The 20,885-nt window shown below is 40.8% G+C and overlaps 2 protein-coding genes across 5 annotated transcripts in view; one reads left to right on the top strand and one right to left on the bottom strand.

The window, feature by feature from the left end:
- Positions 1–348: 348 nt before the first annotated feature.
- hapstr1a (HUWE1 associated protein modifying stress responses a) lies at positions 349–8,885 on the bottom strand. Its single transcript, XM_056401200.1, has 5 exons — positions 8,470–8,885; positions 7,255–7,335; positions 6,603–6,670; positions 6,200–6,410; positions 349–4,169 (listed from the first exon to the last, which is right to left on the bottom strand). The coding sequence occupies exons 1-5, from the start codon at positions 8,663–8,665 to the stop codon at positions 3,853–3,855; spliced, it is 873 nt and encodes a 290-aa protein (XP_056257175.1). The 5' UTR covers positions 8,666–8,885; the 3' UTR covers positions 349–3,852.
- A 2,287-nt stretch (positions 8,886–11,172) lies between these two features.
- Positions 11,173–20,885, top strand: part of usp7 (ubiquitin specific peptidase 7 (herpes virus-associated)) — a 27,560-nt gene continuing 17,847 nt past the window's right edge. For 2 of the 4 annotated variants that reach the window (XM_056400724.1, XM_056400725.1), the window contains exons 1-9: positions 11,396–11,628; positions 15,781–15,885; positions 16,151–16,349; positions 18,613–18,751; positions 19,076–19,164; positions 19,289–19,397; positions 19,878–20,008; positions 20,583–20,637; positions 20,723–20,803. In XM_056400724.1, coding sequence (XP_056256699.1) covers positions 11,538–11,628; positions 15,781–15,885; positions 16,151–16,349; positions 18,613–18,751; positions 19,076–19,164; positions 19,289–19,397; positions 19,878–20,008; positions 20,583–20,637; positions 20,723–20,803 — 999 coding nt within the window. In that variant the 5' untranslated portion in view covers positions 11,396–11,537. Of the gene's footprint in view, positions 11,629–12,460; positions 12,480–15,780; positions 15,886–16,150; positions 16,350–18,612; positions 18,752–19,075; positions 19,165–19,288; positions 19,398–19,877; positions 20,009–20,582; positions 20,638–20,722; positions 20,804–20,885 lie in introns of those variants that run through there. The other 2 variants (XM_056400727.1, XM_056400726.1) reach the window with 2 other exon arrangements.

Genomic DNA, 20,885 nt, shown 5'->3' on the forward strand with positions numbered 1-20,885 from the left:
GAATCATATACACTAAAACTGAAAATGATTTGCATGTCAAAAATATGCAGGGTCAGTGCAGTCTATGGAGGAAACCTGTGGTGCAAATTGAGATTAAAAAATGTGCAAACATAGCAAGGTGTCAAAAAGAAAACCCAAGCTTCTTTTACTCTGAAAAGTTTTTGTTCATTTACTTGAAATACAAAAATTGTCAACTGATCACTCTAGAAAATGGGACTTACCCTAATTCATTTCCAAACGTTCAAGTTGTCAAATGAAATGTCTGTATGGCTTGTTAACAGGGAACCCATATGGATAAAATTTTAAGCCAATCCAATTTTTAAAAGCAACCAAATAAAACAGAACTCATAATATTTTTCTTTTTTAATGAAACATAGTCCATCCAATTGCAACTCAATGATTTTATTTCTTTTACAATGTGAACCACATATATCATACCAACAATTAAATGTTAAGTATATAGATTAGCCATTTATTACTTTTTAAACAAATAAGTATCAAGAAACAGCTAATAATAGTGTTGGCTCCAAAGACACGTGGCATGAGTCAGCCTATTGAAACAATGTGGATGAAGGCCTGTGACTGGCTCAGAGGAAGAAAAGAAAAACACAAAGTGCCCCCTCTATTATAACCAGGCTAAACAGTGGGGGTCAACGCTGCAAGTTGAACAGTGGGCTTGAAAGACAGCACCACCTTGCTCGTAGCCAACTCTTTAGTCGAGCCTTTGGAAAAACTCCCATTTGATAGTCTGAATTTTAGTATATTTTTCCTGTCAGCAGACACTTCTCACCTTCCCTTTAAACTGACATGTTGTCATGCAACAGAAACACTGGGAGGTTGGAACTACTAACTTGTGGCTAAACGCACAATTTGGTTTCAGTCAGCAATGCTACTAATGCCAATGTGGAGTGTCAGACACATAACAGCAAGAAAAGTGTCTGGAAAGAAAACTAAAATATTCAAAATGCATTCCTCTGATTTAATGAAGAGCGTGCGGCAGTCAAGTCAGTCTTCAGGATTCACTCCATATCCAGTCCTCTTGTTGGTGCCCCAAACACTGTATTCTGCCATGAGGACTCTACAGGGTTGAGTCCCAGAGACTAAAACTCAATGGACTCCAAATGCAACGTTTAGGGCAAATCTCCTATTCAAGAAACATGGATCCTTCCTATGTTACATTAGTCACTAAACTTGTGATAGCTGAAGCTACCCGACAGTTTGCCTTTTTTTTTGCAAAAGATACATTTTTTTTTTTTTTTTTTTAAACCAAGAGCCGAACGGCCTCAACATGGATTGATTACTTGTCGCCCTTCCTTCACAGCAATCAGAGGCCCTCTGTAGATGAATGAAATCTCACTTTCCCAATATGGAGTTTACATTTTCAGTCCCATTCAGTTTCTTCACTCCTATGCAACTTTTAAAACGCAGAGCTCATTTTGCCAGAATCAGCAAATCTCAGCCTGGTTCTTTTCTTTCACTGACTAGCCAGCGATCATGTATGAATATAAAAGCCAACCTATATGTGAAAAAAAAAAAAAAAAAAAAAAAAAAAAGAAATCTGTGACCAAAATGTAACAGAAGTTAAAAACTGGCATGCTTTATACAACTAAAGAAAACCTACTTTCCAGGTTATAGAGGTGAAGGGGAGTGAACAGCTCAACAAAAATTGGGGAAAAAGAGAAGAAAACATTGGCATCTCACAAGTCAGCTACAGTGGGTATTTACAGGCAGAAAGTTGAGTTTTATATCCCAGTCAGCTCACTGACAACTTACTATATCACTACTACGGCAGGGTATCAGGGGAAATATCCATAATTGGTTTCATAACTAGACAACATTTTATTAATCATTTACACTTTTGTTAGCTTCCTATGCTAAAAGAAAGCATATTCCAACAACTGAGTGTACTATGCTCACAAACAAGTTTAGATTTAACTCCAATAATCTTTCATTAATACCCTAAAATGAGACATAAATCAGTACAGTACCAGTTTATATTACTTTACAAATTGCTAAATATACCCACATTTCTGACTCATGTGATATCAGTGTCTCCTACTCTACTTCCCCACAGAAGGATGGAAGGCAACAACCATTTCAAGAATGAAACAAGCCCCGAGTTGTATCATCCTGTACCAAGTAAAAAAAAAAAACAAAAAAAAAAGGGGAAAAAAAAAAGGGAAAAAAAAAAAAAAAAAAAAAAAAAAACCCATTCAGGTCTTATTAATGCACGCACCCCTTATACAAAAGTAGACAGTTTCGCCAACAACAATCCAACACTGTAGCCTCATCATCCAGTGACTTGTGTGCACTGGTTGGCATGTTTGGTTGGTCTGTAGGGAAACACTACCTTTCTAAAAACATTTCTGTGATGTATGCTTTCTTTACAGCACCAATTATCGCCAATAAGTTAAATTATTTGTTAGACAGGGAAGGACTCCGAGTCGTTGAATACAAGTTGAGCCCACACACAGAAACGCTCCGCAACTTGATCAAATCTGAAGAGTTTTTGGAACTAGAGATGTGCGCGAGAGCTCCTTTTCTAGTCATATTAAGTGTTAACTATTTCTAAGCACCAACAGGTAAGTAATGTGTGGACTGACCACAAGGGGTCTGTTTAGGGCTAGACAAGGCTACAACTGGGATACAATGGAAGAGCCGATTTGTTTGCATGAGTTGGAAGTGAAAGCTAAGTGCAAAAATCCTTATTGCAACTCATCAGAATAATCACACAATCACATAAAACAGCAGCTGCTTTTGTAATAAGTATAGGGTAAAGGGGGAAGAGGGCGTCACAGTCAGCAAATGGGCTGTCTGAGAAGCTGTATACAACAAAAAAAATGTTCCTTTACATTATCCTGAACCAAAAAAAAACAAAAAAAAAACAAAAAAAAAAACAAGGTGGAGAAAATGCTAAATTAACTTGGCTATCACTGCTGCAAACAGTGGCAACAAACCAAATACTTTAACACTGGTGGTTTAAAAACAAAAAAGGGTGATTGGCTGAACTAAATCAAGCCACTGTTGAAGCAGAGAATATGGTTTAAATGTCCACATCAATAGCCTGCTATTGGTAGTTACATGCCGTCAGTCTAGTAACCAGAGAAATGCAAGTGGTTACAAGCGACAGATGAGGCAGGATGATGCCACAGATGTACTCCTACTGGGCAATTTAGCTCCACCACTGACAGACAGGCATGGTTAACTAAGAGCTGCAATGATAAAGTAACAGAAAGAACAGGTGGGTTGTTTGACGCAGAGGTGAGTCTCTGACAGAGCTGGGTCCAACATTTGGCGAGCAACTCGATTCACTGAGTGAGACGATTTGATCATGGCCCTCACTTCCTTATTAAGGTGGTGGGTGAGGATGAGTGAGGTTAAGGGAGGGAAGGGCACAAATGTGTCAAGGATCAAGTGGCTTTTTACTTGTAAAGCAGCACAGTGCATTTTCACCCCTTTGAGAACTGTCTGCATCCCAGAATGAGTTGGTTCCTTCGTTGTCTCCTTTCCAGGGCAGCGATGTCTGAGAAGTGTGTGATGTCGTCCAGACCTCCCAGTCTCTCTTACACTCAATAACACACTCACACAAAGTGTTCTGATTGCAGAGCAATGATTTGTAGTAATAGTGTCAGGAAAGGAGACAAGGAAAAGAATTCATCCAACATCTGATTAGACTGAACTAAGAACCTTCAGTCACTGTTTTCATTTTCAGCCCGGGTTCTTTTGCACAGCCAGGCATCCAAAACGTCTGTCCATCTGCGCATCTGTCCCCCATAAGCCCATCCATCCCCCTCGCCTAGCCTTGGCTTTGAAGGCCCCCCCACCCCCTAATACACACAGGCAAACAGCAGATCAGATCATCCTGTTGCGTTTGTGCGTGGGTGAGTCTGTGATGACATCACTACACTGGGTGGAGTTTCGTTTCCTGGTTCCTCCCCCTCCAGCAGAGGCAGAGCCTGTAGAGTCCAGATGCAGTGCCATCTCCTCTGAGATGAAAGTGTTCAGGTCGACGTCTTGAAGCCCATTACGCCTGCTGCGGCACACTGGCCCTGAGCCAGAAGAACCACCTCCACCAGCACCGCCTCCGTTACTGCTGCTGCCACTCACATGTGTGGGAGAACCTGGAGCACCGGAGCGCACACTGATACTTGCCATGGCTCCACTTAGACCTGGTGGAAGGAGAAGGAAACAGGATGGAGAAGAAAAGACAAAGAACATGATGATCTGAGTTTTTAAAAAATTATCTGGTAAAAGAAAAAGTTATCAATTTACTGCTATACAACCATGCATCTCCATTACTTACTACCTTTTTAATGGGGTAAGTTACCCATTACCCTTTTAAAAATTTCAAGTTACCACAGCGTCCTGTCAAATGTTTTTCCAAGGAGGCTACACATTCAACATTTACAGGGTTGATGCATAGACATGTCATGTGTCATATCCGTATGCATGTCTGTGGGGTCTTTTGAGTCAAGCAACAGTGAATTACAACTGAGCAAGCACATCATGGATGCATCAAACCAATACTCATATTTGTGACACCAAATGGCAACTGTCTGATCAAAGTGGCATTTACCCTCCAGCATGATAACATGGTGTGTTTGTATGAAATCAGTGATCAAAGCTTGTAAGTATTGATCTCATTTTCAGATGTAAATTGTATCTCTCTCTCTCTCTCTCTCTCTCTCTCTCTCTCTCTCTCTCTCTCTCTCTCTCTCCTCTCTCTCTCTCTCTCTCTCTCTCTCTCTCTCTCTCTCTCTCTCCTCTCTCTCTCTCTCTCTCTCTCTCTCTCTCTCTCTCTCTCTCTCTCTCTCTCTCTCTCTCTCTCTCTCTTCTCTCTCTCTCTCTCTCTCTCTCTCTCTCAAAATGTGACTGGGTAAGCTCACAGCAAGTAAGCAGCTCCTTGACAAGACTTCATCTTTTGTTCAAGTCACTTGCTCAGGCTGTTATTCATTTTGGATTTCAGACAAGAACAAGGGTCACAAGGTTCAAGCTTCTACAGAACGGCATTGTTAGGACATTTGCCTCAAAACAGCATTTGAGGCAGCCATCTCACAAACACACAAGTCATCACTTAGTACTAAAACTTGAGGAAAAAATGACTCCCATTTCAATAAAAACATGTATGGCCGCAGAGCCTGTGACTTAACATGGGAAGTGACAGGTGCAACTTCAAGTCACACAATTAAGAAACCATTTCTACCCCACACCTTTAAGAATGAAAGAGCTGTCTACTTGTGGTCAAGTATGTACTGCATTCATGAAGCAGCTAACTAATTCTTAATCCAAAAGATGTTACACTGGTCTTTACCACAGTGGTAAAGACCACAGTGGTAAACACCAGATAGGAAAATACACAACTGATTTGTGCCACTGATTTGTCAGAAACAAAGTTTGTATGCATTACCACACTGGGAAAAAAATCTGGAACCTAATTGTCAATGAGAGTCAAGGATACAGTTCATAGAAATATGAAATGCTATGTTTAAATAATGATTTAACGAGCAGATCAAAATTATTTTGTTGGTCCCAATACATACGCACACACAAACAGCACTAGTGAAATGCAAAAGATATGTGATAACTGAGAAAGGAGACATACTGAAACCTCCTGACACAGACTGAACTTATGTATCTGAAACCTAAACCACCAAATGCCTAACATCACTCACCCTAACCTCAGCAACACCCTAAAAAGGCCTCTTTAAAATGTGAAGACCTTTAGATAAAGTACTGAATATTAATTTGGACCAGACAACAAACCAGAGATGTACACCAGAAATACCAACCTACTGCAATGCAACTGAATACACACGTAGAAATAGATGCATCTACATGTTTAAAAACGACTTGGCAGTCGTTTTAGCAAGACATTTGCTCTCGCAAACAAATAACACACAGGAAGGGCCAACAACGTGAGGCCTTTCCTCACCATTGGCCAATACTTACACACCCAACATACTCTTATCTGAGCCACATGTGGCAGAGTGTGATGACTAGAGGATAAGTGCACTCGCTCATATACACTCACAAACCAGCATATTGCAGTTTAGTGCTTGGACAACAAGACTAGAAATACAACTTATTTTCTATCCAACAATGTAGATGCCTCCTGCGTTGTAAATCAAGGTTTTTAGTAAATGTCTAATATCCACTGGTGTGCAAACTGTGAGCCAGGCTTGCGCTCAGCTTTTCTTACCATGCAGTGCTATGGCCTCCCTGAAGGGCTGGAGGTCTGCTTCCACAGATGAGCCTGTCTCAGCTGGTGAATTAGCCCGACTGGGGGCCACCATGGCCAGCCGGGGGTTGGCCCTGCTACTTCTGTGTGGTGGAGCTTTGCCGCACAGAAAGCTGATAAGATCCTCCCTACGGATGGTTCTCCGGCGTTTCTTCACCCAGGCCAACATATCCTGCAATCCAATGCAAGAGAGATCCATCAGTTAGCAATGGTTTAATTTTGTTTTATTAAAAAATACCTGTTCTGTAAAACTAACATAGTCTGGTTGCTAACTGTCAAACAAATATGATTAAGCAGGTACAATTTCTCCAGATACAACAGAACTGAGGTGCCTCACAAAAGGTAGTGGAAGAACAAGACCCACCTTATTACGGCGTTGGTGGCCTATTTGGATGCCCCGATCAAAGCTTCTCTGATGGGCCTCGACACTCTCTGTATTGGTGAAAGACGATATAGAAATAATAATCATCATAATCATAAATGTATATTCCAAAGTGAAGCATATGTGTACATACACATATAATTAGTACCAATATGTTGGTTCAAGACCAAAAACTTAAGAAATCTAATATCATGGATTTTAAGGTATATTGTGTATTTATTTCTGGGTTGTTGTTTTTTTTGCAAGATACTTCAAATTAAGTCAAGTTGAATCCAGTCCAATTTTGTTCTAATTATCTCAAAAACACCTCTGTTTCACTGGTGAGTTCTTGACATTGTTTAATCGAGTTTCCAAAACGAACATGTCTTTCACTTACATACAAAAACCTACAAGTCCTGTGGCAGACTGATCAATATGGAGCTGATAAGAGTGATAACGACCAGGTCGTTTACCACTTGATGGATGGGCCTGTCAATAAAAACATGTCTACCTTTACAAGTCTAGTGATAATCAGCCAGGGTCCATATTGATGGAATGAAGAAAAACTAAAACAAAAAACAGTAGATGTAGTCGGCAAATCAATAAATCCTGCTCAAGAGCACAAGGATGAGAGAAGAGAGATGTGGTTAGTTACCTTTGTAGAGGTTGGTAACTGCTGTAGCAGCATTCTGAAATGGCACCCACAATGACAGGCCCTGCTGATGGCATACTCTGTCTGTGGGAGGAAAGGGAAAATATGGTTGGTTTTTACATGTGACATGCGGCTATAATTCAAAAGCAAGTCCATTTGTGATATGAATATTAATGTGACCAAAGAACAACAAAACATCTGAGAGAAGCACGACAGCCTGGTGATTATGGGGTTGAGGTGAAGATCATTTTCATTCGCCATTTTGTCTTGCATCTACAATTGCAGGGACAGGGTTTTGCATAAAAATAACTGTAAGCTAACGCTAACGTTAGACGGCTAGCTTGGCAGCAGCTTGTTTAGCAAGAAAGCACCGACACACCAACTTAACTGCCTTCTCAGCAGTAAAGTTGCAAAGACATGTCAAACATACATGCCAAACATAGATAGGCTCAATAAGATGAGCTCCATCAGTTTGGACAGCAACTTATTATGTCTGCGAACACAACAGCCAAAGCAAATTGTAGACAAACCAATATTTCCACATCGAACCAATATTATCCTCGCCATTTTGTGATTATAACGCTAGCTACGCGTTGCTGAACAAACTGCTCACTCAGCAGCGAACAGGGCGTTTAAAAGCAAGTGAACACTTAATGTGCTCCTAACTTTTTTTTCTTCATAGGTCATTCCAACAGCATATCGCGTCTGGTGTAACAGACGGTAACACTGACAGTATACAGGAGACTGTCATCTGGGAATGTCGCGTAGCTACGATTGTTGTTACCATCGCCATTTTGTAACTAGCCTGGCTAACGTTACGTTAGCTATTCACTGCTGTCTAACTTGGTGTCAACAGGGTACCTTATTGTCAAAGATATGTATGCCAACTTAAGATACTTTAATTATGTCAGTCAATCAAACTGTTATTGATTAACCATCGAAACGGGTGTATGATGCCAGATTCGAGTTCATAACTGTTTTTGTCACTGGCTAGCATAAGCTAGCTAAATTTAGTATTGCAAAATCAGCTGTAAACGTTACCCAGTACTGGCTAGCCAGTTAGCTAATGAGCTAGTTAGCAATCTACTAGTACTGACGCTAACGTTAGTTCACAGTAACGCTCGGTAAATAGACTGGTTGCTACCCAACAAGCCAAAGGCTTGATGGTAATGTAGATACCGCTAGACGGACAAGCAATCGGAAAGCGCTGGTTTGAACCTTTGTATAACTGTGCCACAGCAGTGGCGGAGTTCTGGAAAAGATGCCACAGTTTATCCTGGTCGTTGTCGGCCTCTTCCTCGCTCGGCTCCCTCTGCTCCGCTTCGGCCAAACACTGCCGCTCCCATTTTGAGAACCAGTGCTCGGGTCCGTGTTCCTGTATCTCCGAGTCTCCGTCTTCCTTCTTCTCCTCCATTTAACGCACCAAAACTCGAAGGAAATGCGCTTTTAATCCTTATAAAAATGAATAAATGGAGACTGTATAAAGACTTACGTGATCAAAGTCATTAATACTAATAACGTTTTTACTATTTCGCACTATAGTACAGCCTTATGGCCTATTACTGCCATCTGTGAAGATGAGCTTAGCTAACTGTTTTTCCTAGTTGCCGACGTCGGTATATATACAACGCAAACAACCATGTTATGCGCTTTATCCCGCCCATCACTCCAGATGTCAGCGACAATTGGCCATATGAGCACTGCAGGGTGGGCTTGAGGTCTTTGCTCATCATTCAATTGGGTCTCCGGTACGTCCGTCACAGCATTGACACAAAAGAACCTCCGTGAAAATTACCCACAACAAAGCTTGCATGAGAGTTTTCATTTTTCATGAAAACTGCTAATAATATAATATAATATAATATAATATAATATAATATAATATAATATAATATAATATAATATAATATAATATTAAATAATTTTATGTTTTGTGCATCACAAATTTTATAAAGTGTAATATTATTATTATCTTCAGTGACACACAAAACATATACACAATATATAACATACCGCATATAAAATATATATCTATATATAGATACGTAGTTGAGTTTTTGACATGATAAATTAAAATGGTTTTGATAATGAACAATAACTATAACATAAAGTTAAATTAAAGTTAAAGTTAAATTAAATAAACGGGAGTGAGCAAGCCAGTCATAATAAGAAAGCCCAACTGCGACGGTATCTAACGCCACGTTTGGGTGTAGTACTTCTTTTATCCACCGGATGGTGCCATATACTCAAAATCTGAAGACTTGTCTGTGTCAGCCACGGGCGGTCTGATTTCAGCACTGCAGATATGGACTAGCTATGTGCTGGCAACATAATGGACACTTGATAAAGGCATTATTCATGATTGGACGTCGGTTGTCCTATACAATGGAAATGACGATTTATGTCATTTTTAATTACACGTGTCCCACGGCGAAATATGTGAAAGCGTTAATATAGGAAAAAGGTTGCAGGCTAGATAATTCAGGAATTTCCTCCTACTTTCCGACTAAAATCCTACTTTAAATTATCCGTGAATGATGCAGTATTTTGTAGTAATAGAGGGTCTTTGGGAGAAACACCAAGAAGGTCCCTGAAGACTTTTGAGTAAACACAGACTAACTTGAGTGGCACCACAGAAACAGACTGCATCACGCTTATATTAACTAAAATAATATAAATCAGATACATTTGTAAATAAATGAGCAACCATATACAAGTAAAAGTATTGAGTAAGTAAAATACATTAGGATTAATAACTATAATAGATGCTACTGAATTCATGTTTTACTTAAAAACGTAAGATCCTACAGTGACAAGCAGCACACTTCTAAAAAGGCCCATGCCCCTTAATGGATGAGCCACACTGTGTTTTTATCATTTTATTTAATGGGTGATATATGCTGCACATAGTAGGCTATAGCCTATATTACTCATATAACGCATATGTGCTCATATTTTGGATACAAAATAGGCATAACTACACTTGTTCAGTACTACTCAGTTAAAAAGGCATAGCATTTTTGCTGTTTACTGAATAAAAAGTATAAGGTGTTACAAATGAAATCAGTTGGGTAAACTTAATTACTTATTTCTACCCTTAAGTTTGTTTCCACGTTCAGGCAATGATTTTTACCGTTTATTGTCAAATCACTGATTGAGGCCCCAGTTCAACATATAGTCATCAGTATGCCCAGCCCTGTAATCCATTCCTATAGTTTTCATTCGTGTAATAATTGTTGTGATTACTTATATTCTATTCCACCCTGTATCATATGCACACGCCTGATCCCTATCATTTAACATGAATGTGAACCTGGCCGGGGATGGGCCAGTGTTTGGATCTCCATGCGGATGTGACATTTCAGAGAAGAGCGCGACCGCCATTTTGAGATTTACCTCAGACTCAACACATCACAAACCACGGGAGGAGCGGGTTGAGAACCACACAGCTCAGACTAACGTTGTATGACCGGGCACATTCCTCACAAGAAACAAGGGGTTAGCTAGAAATGCAACGAGGTGCCGCGTTTTGTCGTGTATCGTTTTAGGGGCAGTTTGGGGAAATTGGTTCATGTCGGGCCGTGGCAACTCTCGTCTCCGCGAACTTCCAAATTAACATTAGTGCTATTCCGTATTGGAAACTGGTTTGAATGGATAGCTTTTTCCTCCGCTCTCCCCCAGACGAGGGACAATCGGAGGAGCACACGGACTGGGGATATCGCAGGGAAAGTTGTTGAGTGTCTATTGCAAATGAGCCTTTGTTTTCATTGTTGTTGTACCTATATCACCCGTTGGCTGCCTAGTGTCAGGTAGCTTAACGCTAGCTATAAACAGGGTATTTGTTCGTCAAGCTGCAGGTCGTGCTGTGAGTTGTCTTATTGCCCCACATTTCCCGGGGTAAAGCCGGATTGAATTAGCTAATTTCAGCGGGCCCCCCTCTTCGGAGCCCCGGTCCATCCATCCCACCCCCCGCCGTCAGCCAGCAACTCGCACCCACCAAAGGCGCCGAGATTGGGCGAATAGCGAGCAAATACGTCCGCGTTTCTCTACCCGCTCCCCCGCCGACCTCCCCCCCTCACTCCCCGGCGCTGACAGCGGACAAGGCCGAGGTCGCAACAGAGCAGGCCCGGCCGCCGAGGCTCGACCTGTCCGCCCCACCTCCGCATCCTACCGCACCTCACCAACAGTCCAGAACCCGGTTCCCCACCGAGCCGACCCTGGACAAGGTCGAGGGTATCAGAGATAGCAGGGAACAGCGCATCACAACCACAACAACAGCTGCCAACATGAACCACCACCATCACCACACGCAGCAGCAGCAGCAACAGAAAGCCGGCGAGCAGCAGCTCAGCGAACCAGAGGACATGGAGATGGAAGGTAAGTAATCGTCCCAAGAAAGGCGGACGGGCACTTTTCATTATTTTATGTTACCACTTAACAGCTGCAGGAGATACCCTCGAAGGTTTATTTGTGTAAGTTGAGCTCCATTTAACAGTAAACACGAAGGCCCGAAGCTAGCTAGGATAGCCGGCTGCATTTTTGCTGATTGTGCGTCCGTTGCAGCATACTTGTGTGGAGCTGACCTCATTTTGCGTTATAAGCGAATGGAGCTTGTACCTATTTCTCTCTGTATTTTTGCCATATGCCACTGCAAGTAGAGAAACCAAAATAATCTGTTCATCCTAACTGCTAGAGATTAGCCACACAAATCATTCATTCGGATCGGCCACTGTTTTATAAAAATACTCCGTTCAGGTTCTGATAACACTCTCTTCTGTAACAAGTTATCAAATGCAGTTTTGCAAACCATCGCCGTTTAGAATCCACATGCAGCCACGGGACTGCAGGCCCACTGATTGTTGTTAACCTAAATGTTTGTAAACAGTGTAGTTGTTAGACCTGCAATTAACATGGATCCATCGCTAGGTAAATTAATCTTGCTACTTTGACTTGGGTTTTGGGTTGAATTTTGGATTTATCGACAACGGCGTTCCTCATCAAAGTTGACTATTTCGTGAATTAAGTTACAGTCGATTAGCTAGCCATATTACTGTTAACGTTTGAAAATAGTCCGTTAATAACCGTTCAACATGGTAACGTTGCGCCAGCCTCTCCAGAATATATGTTAGCATCATGTCTGATGGCTTGTACATTATATGTGGGCCTGTAAAGTAACGATATCGGTTAACTACGGGGTAAATTTGCAAGTTTGCCCCTTTACAGGCGAAGTAAGTAAAATTGACTGGTTAGTTTTAGTTGTTAAAACGTTTAGCAAGTACATTGCCGGGTATCTCTTTTATTACCTTATTTGTTCCTTAAGCTGTTGAAACGCAATGAACGTCGCTAGCTGGATAGCTAATTGTAAGCTAGCCAATTAGCTCCGAGGCCTACTTCATTACGTTCATTTGCTGGCTAGCATGCTAGTTAGCTGATGAGCTAATGCTCACCGAGGGGGTGTGTGGCGTTCCAAAATGGTGGCTTATATTTTGCAACGTTCTGTTTGGCTATTGCTCGAATGTTAGGCCTTGAATATTTGCCTCACGTTATCTAGATGTTTTCACTTGTCTCTAAAGGCCGTCTTACGGTGTAATGTACTTCCTCTGGGTGCTAGTTTTCTCTAGCATTAATTGTTATTTGTTCGGTGGTTCTAGCTAATGTTAGCTAATAACGGCCTGCAGATGAATCTGAAGCTAGTGTTTGCTAGATGGCTAGATAGCTAACGCTAACGTAGATGCGTCAATCCTGATTTGCTAAATTGACTGGTATAACACGTTTAGCGATTGGAGTACCGATTTAGACATTTTAATACACCGAATGTAAATTATACTCTGGCGTAGTTGTATGTTAGTTTATATGTTCATTATGTTTGACAGTGTTTTATGTGAAGCTTGTGGTAGTGCTGGCAAGTAACGATAGTCGCCGCTGCGGTAAGCCAGGCCCGCACAGAGGCAGCGCGGGGATTTGCTGCTTCATTGTATGGAAGACCAAACGGCATGGAGCTCGCCATTTTTAATGATCTGTGTTTTTGTTAGTCCGATTTAGACTCAGAGCCACCCCTGGATACCGCAAATTCACAGAACGTCCGTCCTACCAATATTTTTATTGAGTTTTTACTAATGTCAACTTTGGACTGAGTCGAGGCTTGTGGGAGCCCTCAGCATCACTGCGTCATTTAGTCATAGTGATTTTATTATGTGTTCACAAGCAGTGATGCTCGTTATTCTGCAGCACACAATATGTAGCTTATCTTATTCGATTACAGAAATAATGAAGTAGAAACAACTCCAGATTGCAGTTACATTTTTTTTTTAACATCATTCATTTTAATACTTGTTTCACTAGCAGCAGGTGCACTCCCCAGACTTTCTCACCCGTGAGTTGCAGGCTCATCCCTCTTGGGTTCTCTCCCAGTGCACTGCAGCCTTACAAGGACAGTGAAAACAAGTTGACACAATAAACTCCTCACTTTTTTTCGTACTGCTTATAGCAATACATGGCACATTTTCTCTATGGTATTCGGCTCCATACAGTTAGTGGGGTTAATCCATCACCTGCTCTGCATATCGCAGTTATTTTCTCTTTTACCACTGCATTGTTACTAGGATGACAGGCTGTTGCCGCTACATGATCAATCTAGTGTTTATGCCTGTAATAGCTCTCCAGCAATGTAGAAGTTTAACAAAAAACAAACATGCTATTTGTCAAAACATGCCTTTGTCATAAAATCCTCTTTTATTAATAGGACAAGATTAAGTACTATGGTTAACGTGCTTATACGTTATAAGTCAAAATTTCGTTCAGTGATTATTTTGTTTGAGTCTATCATTTTTACTGCATCTGTCAACATTCACACGGTAGAGAAACACCTTTGTATGGTCTGATGCACCAAACAGCATTTCACCCTCTTAGTGCCAAGTCATTGTAACGATCAGCTCTACTGTTACAACCCTGTTGCTGTAAGTTAAAAACACATCTGGAGTTGTTTTTTCTGTTCTCTCATTGAACAAAAATTTTTCTTGATGATTGAAACTTTTATTTGCGGTTTTCAGTCTAAGGCTGTGGATTTTAAAAGATTAGGAAAAAGATTAGAATACTTTCTTGGTCCTTCTCAAATGGAAACCTGTGTTTCCTTTTTATTAATGGTTACTGTTGTAGTGCAACCACAGAAGGCAGTCAGATCAGTTACTGTGATGCTTCTTGGAAATGTATTAATATCAATATCATGTTAATACATGTCTTATATGGAGTTCCAGCATGTGCAGATTTCTGTGACTGATGTGTAAGTCCGTGCTTCTCAGAGGTTTCAGGATAGACCAACACAGTGGGCGGGACGAGAAGTTGTCATGGAGTTGACTGACAGACCCCATTAGCCGGGTGTAATCCACTTGGGGAAACGAGGTCAGTCTCCTGGATGACTCGGTCAGTAACGTTACCTGGAGGCACCACTGCGTATGTAAGCTTAGCGGAAGACAAGGAACAAGATAAACATGAAATCCAGTGTAAGAGATGGGCTGACACAGCAATACATTTGGAGACATGCCAGAGTGTTCATGTCAGTGCTGTTGTAACTCTCAAGTCTGGTTTCTGTAGCATCATTGTCATCATCACAGCATCCAGGCAGATTTCACTCACCCCTAGAAGTGTACTCAAAGCTCCTCTGATTCTGTCATCAGTGTGTTTTGATAGACGAGACTATGCATCGAGCTGTCTCATTATTCAGCTTGGGTAATTGTTGTCCTCTGTGCGCGTGTGTTTTTGTTTGAGCGATGACTTGCAGCTTAATCCTGCATTGTGTCCATAATTACCCAGCCTACTGTAATGTTGCATGGTCTTTGTTATGTGCACACACACATTCTCTCTGTGTTGCCCTCACTCTGACATACAGACTGGAAAAGAAGACTTGTCATGCTGTCTCAGCAGGGTTTTCCCAGTGAGATAAAGATGGGACAGTAGTTGCAGAATTACATTAAAGAGAAGTCAAGTCTTGGTTGATGCTGTTTTTATTATATGCCTCAAATGATTTTGGTCATTGTCAGGAGGATCAGTCAGTCATGCTCTTTAAAGGGTACATTTATCCAAAGAAACTTGTCAAAATAAGACTTTTGATTTTGAGTTCATTTTCTTCCTTTACACAACCAAAGGATGAAATTCTATTAGCAAAAGTATTCTAAAAATGTTAGTTTGAGTTGAAATGGTTTGCATATTCACACTTTGTAGAATTAAAATGGATCCACACTGGTAAGACAGTAAATCTAGCAGATTTTCTGTTGTAGGCACCACTTATATTTTTAAATTGTCAATGTTGCCCAGTGAGCGGAAATCTTGTGTGTGCCTTATTTGATGCCATATTTTATCGATCTTGGTGGGATATTTTTTTGACATTTCTGGCCCGCTGAAGTCAGGAAGTTAGGAGAAATTAGGAGCAGTTCTAAGGGTTTCCTCAAATTGAAGAAAGGTCTATACCCTTCTATCTATGCTAGAACCGTGCGATCCGTACAGTCTTGTTATATAGTTTGTCTCTTTGTATAGCTGGGGACACAGACGACCCTCCAAGAATCCCAGCCAACCCAGTGATCAATGGTAACGTGGCCATGGCTGATGGACACAACAACACAGAGGAGGACATGGAGGATGGTGAGTATGATGTGCATAAACGAACAAGATTCACCTTTGCTTGTTCAGGAGCCTGTGCTGTAAATGTAATTGTCCTAAGTAATGGTCCAGGTTTAACATAATCCTGTGACTGGCTCAATTTAATTGGCTGTGGAGTTATTTATTTGTCCCACATTAGGTTGTAAAAATACTGATATCTAGTGATATCTAGTGATCGAGTTACTTGTTTACTATCTTTCTATTCACCATCTGCCCATTTTTCCCCTCTTGCCTGATCTCTCTACAGACACCAGTTGGCGGTCTGAGGCGACCTTCCGGTTTGTGGTAGAACGCTTCAGCCGCCTGAGCGAGTCGGTGCTCAGCCCGTCCTGCTTTGTCCGGAACCTTCCATGGAAGATTATGGTGATGCCACGCTTCTATCCTGACCGACCACACCAGAAGAGCGTGGGCTTCTTCTTACAGTGTAACGCAGAGTCAGACTCCACGTAGGTGTTTTGGTTGGGTTGGGGATGCGGTGGGCATTATATAGATTTCCGCACTGAACACAGAAAAATTTTGATGGCCCGGGTACACATACACTCAAATAGTGTTTCCTGGTATATAAACAGTTTCCATTGTGATTTCACAAAGCTGATGTTCAAACCAGGGCAGACATGCCTCGGGTATGAAAGTTAGTCTTTACAATGAGTTCAGGACAATGGCTCCAGTGAAACAAAAACATAATGCTGTCCATATAAGGTGCTGCCTCCTCACACATGCACACTTCTCTTCTATAATTTTGTGTCACAGTTAATAGTTCTGCATTCTTGACACTGAGAGACTCTTTCATGTCAATGTAAAACAATCTCTACAAATTGATACATTAAATGAATTATTTACAATTAATAAATACAGACTTAAAAACCAATTATTGCATAATTATTTCTTCAGGATTTCTCTATTTTTGTTACTGTACGATGTTTGGATTATGTCAAACATAGCACATAGTACAATTGGCAGAAAGCTCAACTTTGGTCTCATTAGACCATAAAAAACATCTTCCAGTTTTGGCAAAGACTAGCCCAAGTGTCACATTAAGGTTTTGTCAGCAATGTCTTTCTTTTCATAAAGATGCAACTAGTAAAGCACCAGTACATCAGTTGTCGTAGCCATGAAACCTCGCAACTCCTTCAAAGTTGCCATAAGCTTCTTGGTGTCTCCCCTTACTGGTGTCATTAAAGGCATAGTTTGGATTCTTTTTACATAGGGTTGTGTGAGGTACTTATACGGTGTCAGTGTAGTACCTCGAGTAGTTTCAGATTGGTGCCCTTGCAATTTAGAGAGGCAGCCAGGAGCACCAGCAAAGAACTGAACGATGTGCTGCTGTGGATGGCGCCGGCCACAAAAACGTCTTTTACCCACTTCTAAAACTGCCCACAGTAAAAAGCCAATATCGGTTGAAGTGTGGCTGCAAGGCTGAGGCAGAGAAAGAAAAAATTCTTTGGAAGCTGGAGTCCAAAAAGGAGCCCAAGCCACCAAGTGCTGCAGATGTGTGAACTGTAAGCCCATGTCTATGGACCCAGACAGCCACTGCTGCCATGAGTGACACTTCTTTCTGAATCAGAGGATGCCAGTGCCTCACACCCAGTCTGCATCACCAGCCATCCAGAGTTCCCTGCTTGACTGAATACTGAATGAATACTGAATACAAACATGCGCCATCTTTGAAATCTATAGGAAAGTGAAGTTTAGCTCTGTCTGACTCAAACAGCTGACATGCGTTGTAATACAGTGTGTGCCGATGGTGCACTTGTGTGTAGGAATAAGGTAGTTCAGTGGTTCAAAAAATGTGCCGAAGGAAAGGGCTGTGAAAATGTTCAAAATATAGTGTACACTTCAACTGATGGCCGATAGCAATTTCTTTAAGTGGCTTAAACATTTTTTTCGGTTGTGTACATTGCTCAGCTGTTGTGCAGGTGCTCCTGGCTGCTTTTCCAAACGGGAGTGCACTGATCCAAACTGCTTCAGATAATACACTGACTATGGATAAGTACCACATACAACCCCACGTCAAAACTATCACTTTAACACATAGACACTGGATAGGCAGGGTGGCCTGCTCTTCAGAGCTCCATGGCTGTGACAGCATCTTTCATTTTTGGTGCTTGGCATTATTGTAATCTCAGGTATACAAAGTAAACCCTTTCTTCATCCTTCCCCTGATTGGTACATTTCTGAAACGTATTTATTTGGATTGGCCTGTTGCCTTCATGATGTAGTTTTGGCCCCGAAACTGAAACTTGTTAGACATTTTAGATAAACACACCACTAGTTACAGCTTGTCCCAGGTGATCTCAGTTCATTGTATAATGTAAATTCCTTGCTGGGCTTATCATGGTTAAGTTTAGTAAGTGGGTTGAATACTTGTGTCAGTCAGTTGTTTTGTGCTTGGAGTTTATTTCATTTCATCATTTACATAAGTTTGTAGAGATGCTGGTTTCTGGATGGATGTTTTTTGAGTCCTCACTTTGATGAACTGATTTTTTTTACTCGTGTAAAGGTGCTTTTTAATACCTCAGGCTTTTTTGTCAAAAAATATTCTTGATGAAAGGAAGTAAAATTAGCAATTAAAGCCTGGTCATCTTGTCATTCCTTGCATTCTTTTATGCTTTTTGTTAAGTTGACAGTTAATGAGAAAATAATGCAATCATTGAACTGTCCTGTCTCACAATACTAAGAAATTCCTGTATCCTGTGCTTGGTGTTTCAGGTCATGGTCTTGCCACGCACAGGCCATGCTGAAGATCATTAACTACAAAGATGATGAGAAGTCATTCAGCCGCAGGATCAGTCACCTGTTCTTCCACAAAGAGAATGACTGGGGTTTCTCCAACTTCATGTCCTGGAGTGTAAGTGCAGGAACTGACAGAACTTGATGGCAAATTCATTTTTAGTTTTACAGATGGGACAAGAACCACCAATGAAACAAGGTTTTTTGTTTTGTAGTACAGGCTGGTAGAGTAGACACACATAGGAGATGCTATCGAAATGTAATTCTCATTTGTTGATTGGGTAGATAAAAGACTGTGCCGACAGGGCTGTTATTTTTGTGCAGCATAATGCTATTTGCTCATTGTCTATTTGGACCTCTGTGTGTTGGTTCTTTGTCATAGATGAAGTCGAAAATATACACACCTAATAATATTAACTGTTTTTGTGCTGGTGTGTTTTAGGATGTGACTGATCCAGAGAGAGGCTTCATTGATGATGACAAAGTCACCTTTGAAGTCTACGTCCAGGCAGATGCCCCACACGGAGTGGCGTATGTAGCTTTTAATTTTCTCTGGGGTCTTTTCTTTATGGGCTGGGTTTTCTTCACTGGTGCATTTTCTCTATTTAAGTTTTATGAATTATAACCCTAACATCAGCTTTATGTCAATAAACAGCTGGGACTCTAAGAAACACACAGGCTATGTTGGTCTAAAGAACCAGGGAGCGACCTGCTACATGAATAGCCTGCTACAGACACTCTTCTTCACCAACCAGCTACGGCGGGTATGCTTTCATCTTTGTGTTTATGTGTGTCGGAGTTGAGATTTTGTTCGTATGAGGTGTGTATTTTTCCCTGTTGGCTGGATACATTAGTTTGGACAGTGTACGCATCAAATGCAGGCAAACTATTGAAATTAATACTGAAATTCACATCCTGCATGTGTAGTGTGTAGTCTACTCTGCATGCTGCATGTTTTTCCCAATAAGTATGAGTATGTATTGTGTTTAGTAATGTTTTTTTTACAGATGCTGCTGATTCTTGTAGCACTGTTACCACTATCATTTGGCATCTCTGAGGCTCTTTAATTCACCATACTCCTGTTAATCCTGTTTAATAGCATTTTCCAACAGCAGCTCTGAAAATGTTGATTTAATTTGTCATAAAAATAAGAAAGTTTGAAGTTATTAATTTTCACTGTCTTATGAAGACATTTACATTTTCAATCTATGAATATCACTCACTCTTGACTCCTCTCTTTGCAGGCGGTGTACATGATGCCCACAGAGGGTGACGACTCGTCCAAGAGCGTCCCCCTGGCACTGCAGAGGGTTTTCTACGAGCTGCAACACAGCGACAAACCCGTTGGCACCAAGAAACTCACCAAGTCCTTTGGGTAAGATAGACTTCTTTGTATTGACAACTCACCTCTTATTTGTTTTAACATGACAAAAATCAAGTCTAGAATGAGAGGTTAAACCAATAATTACTGTTTTTATATCATGGACATACTTGTCATTTTTTCGCCTGTATTTTCCTGTTGGCATTTAAATGCTCAAAACATCAAATATGGGGGTGAGAAAGTGAGATACCTGCTCAGTTTGAATAACATCAGAAAGATCTGTGCATATTGCTTGATTTGCCAGCTAACACTGAATCAGAATTTCTTGACATAGATGTCATATTAGCTATTTAGGACAAAACTGAAGGATTTTCTGTGGTGGTGTTGTCTCAATGAGCTCTTAGGGTGTTAACTGGAATTGGTATAAAAAAAGGGAAATAATGAAATATATGATACTGTACTGATGGTTGGTTTGCTGCTTTAATATCAGCTGTCATTGCTGATGCCACTATTTGTCATATTATTTTTATTTGTATTTAATATGGTTGCAGTTATATAATATATAAGGAATATAATTTTCCTGATCTGAAGTTATCATATGACAGTTTGCTGTGTTCCTTTCTCATAGGTGGGAAACACTAGATAGCTTCATGCAACATGATGTACAGGAGCTGTGCAGAGTGGTGAGTTCTCTCATAATAACTTGAATTATGTGTATGTCTGTACATGCTGAATAATTGACATACTATATGCATGTGTGTCTTCCAGCTCCTGGACAATGTGGAGAACAAAATGAAAGGCACTTGTGTTGAGGGAACCATCCCCAAGCTCTTCAGAGGAAAGATGGTGGTATGTTTTCTCCTCTTCCCCTTCATGGTTACAGTCACATTTTGTAAAGTTGTTATAAAAAACAAAACAAAAACATAATCAT

Source organism: Seriola aureovittata, chromosome 17 (assembly GCF_021018895.1).
Source record: "Seriola aureovittata isolate HTS-2021-v1 ecotype China chromosome 17, ASM2101889v1, whole genome shotgun sequence".
Taxonomy (NCBI): Eukaryota; Metazoa; Chordata; class Actinopteri; order Carangiformes; family Carangidae; genus Seriola; species Seriola aureovittata.

Bases quoted from the DNA above. Each gene is read 5' to 3' on its own strand.
- hapstr1a (XM_056401200.1), bottom strand. From the start codon at position 8,665: ATGGAGGAGAAGAAGGAAGACGGAGACTCGGAGATACAGGAACACGGA. The intron at 6,671-7,254 runs GTAACTAACCAC...TCACCAATACAG, and splicing joins AGTTACCAACCTCTACAAAG to AGAGTGTCGAGGCCCATCAG. The intron at 6,411-6,602 runs GTGGGTCTTGTT...ATTGGATTGCAG, and splicing joins GCCACCAACGCCGTAATAAG to GATATGTTGGCCTGGGTGAA.